The sequence below is a fragment of the Dermacentor silvarum genome, chromosome 8 (assembly GCF_013339745.2).
Source record: "Dermacentor silvarum isolate Dsil-2018 chromosome 8, BIME_Dsil_1.4, whole genome shotgun sequence".
Taxonomy (NCBI): domain Eukaryota; kingdom Metazoa; phylum Arthropoda; class Arachnida; order Ixodida; family Ixodidae; genus Dermacentor; species Dermacentor silvarum.
In genome coordinates this window covers 73,529,833-73,539,907 of record NC_051161.1, presented here as the reverse complement: position 1 = coordinate 73,539,907, position 10,075 = coordinate 73,529,833, and the positions used below count along the sequence as shown (strand labels likewise).

General features: G+C 47.2%; 1 protein-coding gene across 4 annotated transcripts in view; it reads right to left on the bottom strand.

The window, feature by feature from the left end:
- Positions 1–629: 629 nt before the first annotated feature.
- The window catches only part of LOC119462703 (proline-rich protein 2-like), a 37,002-nt gene continuing 27,556 nt past the window's right edge, over positions 630–10,075 (bottom strand). For all 4 annotated transcript variants that reach the window (XM_049672659.1, XM_049672658.1, XM_037723999.2 and 1 more), the window contains exons 2-4: positions 5,366–5,409; positions 1,936–2,991; positions 630–855 (exon numbers count right to left, since the gene is read on the bottom strand). In XM_049672659.1, coding sequence (XP_049528616.1) covers positions 721–855; positions 1,936–2,982 — 1,182 coding nt within the window. In that variant the 5' untranslated portion in view covers positions 2,983–2,991; positions 5,366–5,409 and the 3' untranslated portion in view covers positions 630–720. The remainder of the gene's footprint in view (positions 856–1,935; positions 2,992–5,365; positions 5,410–10,075) is intronic.

Here is a 10,075-nt window from a genome sequence, read left to right as displayed (position 1 = left end):
GATGAGGGTTTGTCAGCAGATATGACGCAAGAACGAATGACAAGTGGTGACGGCGCTTATTCTCGCACCCGCTTGCCATGAGGTCATGGATTCCGAAAGTTCTTATCAGGTCTAGTTAATTTGTGTTTCTGGTAAAGAAGGACTACACTTCATTCAAAAGGAACAGAAAACTCAACCTAGCTGTAGTGTCTCCATTGCTATATCTAGCCAAGTATCCAAAGCCAGCTGGCAACTATGTAGCTTAAATGCTGTTGCATACCCGCTCTATCTAACTGAATCTGTATGTGCAGTTGGCAACGCTGTAAGCATAACACTGGCGGATTAAAGCAGTGTCTGTTCCAATCGTGTCCGTCATTATCTAGTGAATCGTTACATTTCAAGACACAACACTAGCCAGCTTTGAAAACACGAGAAATTACTTCGAAATCCACGACACCACACCTACTTACTAACGCCGAGGTTTCAGCGTGAAAGTTTGCCTTCCTTTTTTTCTACTGAACTAATGAAAGTATAGTTTCGAAATAATACTTTAACACTCTAAACTTATTCAGCGTTCCCTTTAGTGTATGTATACGTGTCCACTGGGGTTAAGTCGAAGGACGGTCAAACAGGCACACGAAGTGAATAATAAAATAAAAGAGGAATGATTTATTGATCTGGCTGTACATTAGGTGCAAAGGACAAGGGGTGGGATGGGTGGGATGTATCACAGGAACAAAGCTAGCTGCTCATGAGCATGCGCAAAACGGTGTTGGCTGCCCGAATGGTCGCCATCGGGCTCAGGTCGTCGTCGTCGTCTTCGTCCGGCGCGTAGTTGACGCCGAGCCGCTCCATGGTCGTAATTCGCCGTGTTGCCTGCGCAGGAAACGAAAAGGAGTAAGGTAGCGGCTAAGTTAGAATGGCCGTGCCTCATCGAGAACTGCGGCTGGTGAGGCCATTGCGGGCATAAGTAACTGACGTGTATACCGCTACAGAAGGTTGTCGTTATCTCCCCGCGAGGCCAGAAGACAAGGCCAGCACTGTATGTTTAAAGAACGGTTAACGCTAAACACTCGGCATAGCTGGCGAGTCAGGGAGCCGAAGTCAACATGACAGCAATCACAAGGTGACGCTCTATAAATTGCTTGCAGAATTCGGCCAAGTTTCAACTACCGGCTTGTTTTTAAGTAACGGGTGAGAAAATTTGAAAAGCCAGAAGATAAAATGCAGTCTCTGAAGAAGTGCCCTGCTCAACTAACCTTCAGAGAGTTATCGGAGATAAGCTTTCCATTCGCACCGCCTATCATCCCCACGGCTTTACAACGCGCCCGCATTTCGATTAACGCCATGCACGCTTATCGCGCGGAAGCTTATTTTCTAATGCCTTTATATTTTACCGTTATCTTCAGTCAGCTAAGGCGTTGCGCTGCTGAGCACGAGATCGCGGGATCGTATCCCGGCCGCGGCGGCCGCATTTCGATGGAGGCGAAATGCAAAAACGCCCGGGTGCTTGCGTTGTAGTGCACGTTAAAGAACCCCAGGTAATCAAAATTAATCCGGAGCCCTCCACTACGGCGTGCCTCATAATCTGAACTGGTTTTGGCTCGTAAAACCCCAGAAAGAAGAATTTTACCGTTATCTTAACACGAATAAATTTGTTCCTTATCTGCGAAAAGCAAGATAGTTCAATTGTGTGATTTAGTCACTGGTTCGCGCATATTCGCACTCTCAATCACACTGTTTATGACCACCATAAGCGCACGAGTTGGCTTCATACCATAGCCACTATTCCTCTTTGCCTGTCCGCGTAAGTAGCGTCAGTACACCAAAACTATCTAGCCAATCTTACTTCTCTTTACAGCTTTAACTGACATACGAACACCACGAAAACTAAAGATTGCGCCAGAGGTAGCAAAGCAGACGTGTGCCAGTGCTGCCGACCAACGTGAGACTCACTGCAGGCGGTGGAGTCGGAGGCTGAGGCTGAGGCTGAGGAGGTTGAGCGGGTTTCTCGCGCGGACCCTCACGCTGCGGTTCGGGTCGCTCGGCGAACAGCACCGCGACTGGCACCACGACCACCGATCCAGCCCGCTGCCTGGCCATATGACTGTACATCATCGCGCCGGGAGACGGCATCATGTGAGGACCGTGCATCATCGGACCGCCGGGCATCATCTGGGGACCGTGCATCATAAACGGAGGACCATGCATCATCGGTGGAGCGGGCATGAATGCGTGGAAAGGCACCATCATGGACGGACTGTGCATCATCTGGGGGCCGTGCGTCATTGGTGGACCGCGCATCATCATCGGAGAGTCATGGTGCATCATGTGGGGCGGGGGCATCATGGAGTGGGCACCGTGCATCATCGGGTGATGGGGAGGCGGAGGGGAAGGAGGTCCGGAGAAAAGAGCGGGACCGGGCAGGAACGCGGGCCGCATCATGGGACCGAAATCTCCACGGTTCATGGAAGGCGCGGGCATCACAGTGTTGACGATGTAGGGCTCCTGCACGATGGCGAAGTGCAGGCCCGGCCCGTTGTCGCGCGGCGGGCCATTAGCGCGGCTGGCGGCGACAAGTGGAGGGTGAGCTCGCGGAGGGTGCGCCGTCGGCGGAGCGGGCATCTGGGCCTGAGCGGGGCCGACTGGCGGGGCGGGAACCATGCCGTACGGGTTCATGCCGGGGTGAGGACCGGAGGGTGGGCCTTGCAGGAAGCCGGGCGGCGGGCCGGGCATGGGAGGGCCCGCGCGGAAGGGCGCAGGCACGGGGGGCCTCGGAGCGTGCACCACGAGAAGCAGCAGCGGCGGCTTCTGGTCGGGTGGCGGCATGCGCTGCATCGGAGGCGGCAGAGGCTGCGGAGGCTGCTGCTGGCGCTGCCTGAGCCTGGTGGCCGCTTTGTAGGCACCCAGCACCTGGCGCAGGTCCTCGGCCTTGGACGACTCGACGACCACGGTTTCGACGCGGCCACCGGACGGCTTGGGCTCTTCCATGGGGAAGGCCATCACGTAGCCCTACGGAAAGTGCATTCGCGGAAATGTAGCGACGCGTTTGATGTCGCAGGCACTGCTGATTGATGTGAAAACAGCGCTGAAAGCTAACGAGATCAGGGGGTTGAAGGACATCCTATACCGTTCCCTTCCCGATGGACTTGTTCCCTGGTCTAGCAGGATTGTTGCTACAGTAGATGAACATGCCAGTTTGTCATCACTCTGAAATATTGCAAGCGTGGAGCAATATTGACTATCCGTTTTCGATATCGATATTTTCCGAAGTAGTAATAATAAAAAAAGTTCTTTTTTGCCTTGCTAAAGTACAACATAACTTTGTTCTTTCTCATAATTGCATTAAATATTACATTGATTTCAGCATTTGCATTCTTGCTAGATAAGATCTGCGATTCTCCTTCCCATACTTTCATCGTACGAAACAACAGAAAGAACGTGTCGAAAAGATATAAATTGGCGAAACAGTAAAGCTGCATGCATTCCGGTGCGAATATAGGGCAAGGTTCCCAGAATACAAGAACTCTTCAACTGCAACCGTTTTGTACCTGCGGCTACGTGGCAACCTTGCGAAACCATGTATTCCATTCGGAGACAGATGAAATGTAATTCTAAGCTTCTGCGCCATAAAAGAAGGTATACGTTTGGAGTTTGGCGCTCGACTAATGTGAGCTTAGCCTGGATCCTTACTTATAAAAAAAAGTGACTAAGGGACCCCTTTATTCTCGGAGCGCCGTCCAAAAACGGAATATCCAAGTAGTCGCGCAAAGTGATCATAGGCGCCCCAGCTCCATCTCCCGCTCTCATTAAAGGCTTAACTCTCTCTCTCTCTCTCTCTCTCTCTGTCGTGAATGTTGGTGTCCACAAAAAGATACATTTCAAACAAACAGTTTGCTCTCATTACCTATAGTAACGTTCCCGTCACCAACAGTGGATCAGGCTTAGCAAAGGGCCAGAGCCAACCGGTTTATCAGCTACGGGACTAACCCTTTCCTAATATGGGCCACATTGGTGACTCTTAGTTTCCTCGAGTTGCCACAAAACTCATCTTGATTTTGGATGAGAGATATTTTAACAGAGATCAAGAAACTCAAGCGATTCCTGCTTTCGAGCGCAGCATGCAAAGGGCACGGCCGCAAGAAGAAAACGCAAGCGCACAAGGTGCTTGTGTCTAGTGACGTACGTGCGTGCACTAATCATTCTACACCAGTGTGATGGTGCATCAATGAAGCTCTCGTCACAACGCTCATCCTGTTTGATATTTTCTTCATGATTAAGTCATTAAAACTTTATATTTTTTCCAGGACATTTTTTTTTTCTCTCGAAAACCGGCATATTGCTTCATGCGGCTTCCAGTAGCCTGCGGTTGAACCTTGAACTCATTACTGCAGACACGGGCACATAACTTTAAACGCTTGTATTGCGCATCACTAGCGATGTGCCTTCACAAAGAGAAGAGAACAGCGCAGTATAACCATGCGGTTAAAGCACTGCAGCCATCCGGGTAAATGTGGTCAAGCACGAATTGCGCCAGGCAGCTCGCGCAACTGGCCAGAGACGCAGCGGCTTAATGGACGTATGTACCGAGGTTGCATCACGGTACGCGCCGTACAGAAACGAAACGAGCCACTGAAAGCGAAATGGCGCAACAGCCTGGGTGCACGGAGAAATCTCGATGTGGCTTCTCGTTGGGCGATCGAGCCGTACCATCCCATGTACAAAAGAACCCGTTTCGCGATGTTATAGGTCATGGAGATCCTATCGCCATGCAGTCACTCTGTTCTGAGCTTTATTTTTCACGTTCCCGTTTACTCGGGCCCTACGACCCTTTCGCCGGCTGTTCATTCTGCAATCTCTTTAGCCGCAGTAGTGTCAGGTGAATTTTTTTTTCAAATATTTTGTTCATTCTATGGCTCCACGTACGGCCTTCAAGTCAATTTTTTGTTTTTGTTTCTGATGATGCTGCTAAGTTATTTTCGCCCGCTATATTGTCCTTTGAGTTCCAATGATTATTAGTTTTTTTTTTTCATGTTTCTCCTTCATCGTATTGTGTGTTTTCTTCTCTTATTTGAGAAGGTCAGTAACACCAAGAAAAGAAAACAAATCGTGCTCACACTAGCGCCATATTTTCATGTACTTGCGCGACTCCTTGTTACTGTAGACCCTCTTATATGAGGATTGTTTAAGAGCGAAAGCAGACACTTCGCTAATGCAAATGAGTTAGGTTGCTCGATTTTTATATGTACAATAATGAAAGCACTTCGGGTTTCCTTCTCGCGTTTAGATACTTCATCAAAAGTAACTGTTTGTTAGTACTCACGCGTTCGTAAATTGCCGCGCACTTCAGCCTCTGTTGCAGGAAGAAAGTGTTTAGTGCACTTACCAGTCCTTCCTTGTCCTTCTCATCCTCTGCCCAGGCAGTAGCACCTGAAACGAGCAAAAAATTTCCCCGTCCATTGTAATGAGGCCTCAGCTGCGCATTTCTACCTTCTGACCAGCCCGAAGTTGCGGGCTGAAGTCTCGGTAATATTGTTATCGAATCTTTTAAACGCGGGCACAGAAGAGACGATGGCACCTGGAGGTAGCGCTATAGCTACAATAATGTTTCCTACGAAAATTAGGAGAGAAGACTCTGGCTCTGTGATGGCTCAGCTATCATGGGAATGATAAGAAGTTAGTGGATTTGTCTAATCTTCGTGATTGTGCCTTCAGGCGTTTTTGTTTTCGTTTTTGTTTTTTCTGGCGTTATTTGTACGCTTTATCTTTCTGAATTTCCGAGCAATCATATATTTTTTTTCTGAACGAAAGACATCTATATATATTTCTGCGCACATCCATGATAACTGCAAATTGTAGCAAGTTATAAAGCGGTTTTTCACTTAAAATTATCAGTTTGCAAAGTCACAAATGCGGTTGAAGCCAAAAGGACAAAGTTTCAGCAAATCTATGCACTACCAAACATTCCCACGCTGGCTTAATTGTTACATTTACAGCTCCCGTAGTCACTGCCGTAAGAGCTCCCATCTAGTGATCTTTTGTAGGAAACTTTATGCAGGCTACGACTCATACCATAATAAGCGGTACAGCACAAGTAATATCACCGTGTACTGAGACGCGAGCAAGATGAAGTAAGCCAGGGTAAGATTTGTGCCTGATTGTTTATACCAGATGCTGTGTCACTGCCTATATTCGATCGATGGACACGTTACTGAATGTCCGCGTCGGAGAATCAATCACGTCAGCATCCCAATATTACGAACACGTATACTGTGCACGCACTGGGCTTCCCGTCACAACATAAATCACGCCGATGTCCGAGTATCATGCACACTGCGTAAAAAAAAAAAATGTGTAAAAGAGAACCGGACCAAGAAATGTAGTGGGTTTGATGACGTTTCGGTTTCCGCACCTTATCCACAATTTCGGTTCCCGTGTGAAAGGCGTTGCTTCAGAAAATCAATAGTGCGATACCTTTCCTGATCGATGTTTCTTTTCGCGTTTCTGCGCAACATTTATCCTCCCTCCAGATAGGCTGCCGTCACTTCATTATGGCTTACTTTCTTCTTCTTCTTCTTTTTGTTCGTCTATCCCAAACACTGGAGAACACGGATACGTAACGACGCATTCTTGTCAGTCTCCGACTTTCTCGCGTATTTATTTGTGCCGGCAGCGAATGCTCACAAAGATAGATCAGTAATAAGCAGTTGCAGCGACGTGTAAGACCATGAACATCGCGCATAACAGAAAGGTCCCGTACGCACAGGTGGAACAAGTAATAAAGTATACAGCGTAGTGCGCCCTGTAATAACAGATAATTATAAAAGTATGCTAGGAAATGACAACTACTGTAACGATTCACTTGAGACGGGTGGCGTCCGCAAAACACTCTCGCTTTGCAGCTACGGGCCTTAAGCTGGGACCGGCAACGACCGTGGTTCAGATGTATGCGTTGCCACGCTAGACACGTTTTCCAGCTGATGGCGTAGCTCGAGTCCCGGTTAATGTGGTTATACGTATCCAACCACATTTGACTCAAAATTATTGTTATCGAAAAAAAAATATTTTCAAAATTGTGTTTTCTTGCGGCTTTGTTATGGTTTTACGCCCAGACCAAAGTGGTGAGCGTCGACTACTGTTTTCTGTGCTCGTGTATTTTTTTTTCTGCAACACATTTATCAATCCCGCCAGCTGTTGTGCAACTGCGTTTTAAACCAGCATTTCTCTACGTGCTTACTCTATACAAAGGTGCCGGTTATTTCGTTCTAAAGTTATTAAATTTACAATCTACTCGGCGTAATGTGATGAGCACTGCAATATTATGTGTACGCTGTTTAAGTGAATTCAAATTCAATCAAAGCATTAATATTTCCTTTTAAAGTACAAAGGAAGGCGAATTACCTAAAAGCTACTTCGACAACGAGCTTGTCGAGGCGTCTGTATCTGTATATTAGCAACAACGGAAAGCCTATCACTGCGCATGCACATTCAAGGTCAATCATCTAACTTTCCATTCAGACCTTCATTTATGTGATGTACACTATAAAGCTGGTAACGAAGCATATGATTATTAAGCGCGAGAGACCTGACATGCGCACGTTGCGAAGAGCTGACCACCACAGACCGCTATGTAAAGAATGTCAGGAGCATATAGCGTATATCCGTCATTTAAACATGCATAATATTCGTCAAGCGATTTCGTGAACTTGAACATTCGAATGTTCCTTTATGTGAGTACAGGATCGTGAACATTTACGGTTAATAAGAAATCAACTCATTGCAGTATACTCGCCTAAAATGTGCCATGAAACCCAGTAGATTAATGTTTTATAAACAGATATGCGCATTAGTCTTCGTATCAGGCACATTTTCCCCCGCGACGTATAGAAGAAATTCTAAAGTTTTAGAGGCTTGAATAATAATAATAATAATAATAATAATAATAATAATAATAATAATAATAATAATAATAATAATAATAATAATAATAATAATAATAATAATTAATAATAATAAGCTTGACGCTTTCTGTAATCACCTGAGTTCTTGAACATCTGTTTTATTATTATAGTATATATACACGTAACACCTGTTTTCTACTTACGTCCATATTACGACTTGACTATACCTGCATCGCTTGTATATACTTTATTAACATATCTGTATAACTTATGTACCACTCATTATGTAATACCTGTTTTATTAGGGGTATTTAAGGTAACAAACTGAAATGAAATAATTAGGTGTTTCCCCTAAAAGCGAACCGCCACCGTACATTGTATACGGTATAGTTGCATTCACTTAGAAATGGAGGCATTAAACTAGGGATATTTTTTTTATATGGAGCGAGGGACGCGGCACGCACACATTTACAAACATAGAGCCGGCCCACCACAATCCAAATCACCCTTCAAAAAGGCGATACCCCATTGTCGATCGCCAGTGGCCACCCGACAACTTCTCGAAAAAAATCGGTTACAAACAACACACTCCTGACCCACTGTTCGAAATACGAGTGCCACATCGACGCTTTCTTTTTTACAACGCAAACCGTCGCCGCGCGCGGCCTCACTCCACATGCATCCCCGTACACAGCGCAGCCGATTTTAAATGCCCGTTTGTTTGTATTTTTTCCGTGCTTAGAACGCCGTTCCCTTTCACGCTCCGCATTCGGCCGCTCGCTGGCTGGCGCCACCGCTTTCGGGGCTTCTTTGTTTGTTTGTTTTTTCTATTTCTTTATTGTTTTCCTCCTCCGATACGGATCATTCGTCGCAAACTAGTAAAACGGGCGCGCCGAGAAACGCGAGCGGCGCGTGTGGTGCGTTTGTATACAGCGTTGGCTCCTCCTCAGACAGGTCAGGAAAAGTATAGCGCGGCGGCCGGCGTCGTCGTCTTTTTCGGCCGCCGTCTCCTCTCGGCCGCGTAGCGAAGCGTCCCGCGCCGTTGAGAACGGGGCCAGCGACCTTATTTTTTTTCCGCAGCGCACCCCAACGCATGCACGACGAAGCCGGCGACGTCAGGGCGGGCGGGCGGGCGCGCATCTTCACCGGCCAGCCGCCAGCCGGTCGGCCGTGAGGCCGGCGCGCTCACCGTCGAGCGGTTTCGAGAAAAGTGCCGCAATCATCCGGCGCGGGACAATCATGGCGGTGCTCCGCGGCGGGCAAAGTGAAAGCGCCGCTGACGTGGCTGCGCATGCGCTTTAGTTCGCTTTCCTTCTTCGGGGGGGGGGGGGGGGGGGGGGGGGGGCTGTAGCGGTGCCTCCCTGACATAGTATTTTTTACCGCCATGCTCCCTGAGACCATGGCGCGCCATACTCTGACCGCCGTCACATTGGGCCACATTGTCGAATTCGCGCCATCTTGTCGACTCGGTGACTAGCCCCACGCGGGACAGTTATGCAGCCTTCCTGATTTGCTGAAAACACCGACATAATGTCGAGGGATTCGAGTTGCTATTTCTGGACGTTGTCAGATTCCACCATACATTGTCATATCAGGGAATGGCGGCATTTTTAATCAATCAGAGGCGCCCAGAAGACTGCTGCAACCTCTTTGATAGGCTCAAAATGCCGGCATGTAAGAAATTGACAATATGACGCAATTTGACAAGGTCCAGAACAGCACTCCAGTAAATCTCCCCCGTGTCGTCGTCTTCGCCGCTGTTGTTGTTGTTGTTGTTGTTGTTGTTGTTGTTGTTATTGCTGCTGCTGCTGCTGGCTGTGGTCAAGCGAAACTGTCTCATAGCTACTATGAGAGGTTGGCCAAAATATAAGTGTAATATTCCTAGTTGTAATTAGAAATAAATTTCAGGACTTGTAGAGTAAATGCTGTTGAAAGGTGAAATCACATGTTAAATTTAGTGTCCACCTCCGTAGAGATCGGTTTTCATCCTTTTTTCGGAAATTAAAATAAGAACGATCATTTAAATATCGCTGGTGTAATGATAGGCAAAGGCGATATTATACATTCAGCGTTTGATAATCATCTTGTGTGCCACCAGTTTCAGAGAAAACTTATTTTGTGTTGAAGACGTACTGCTGCTTCATCACTGACGACAACAAAAAACGATTGCGCAGTACACTTAAAATGCCACCAGA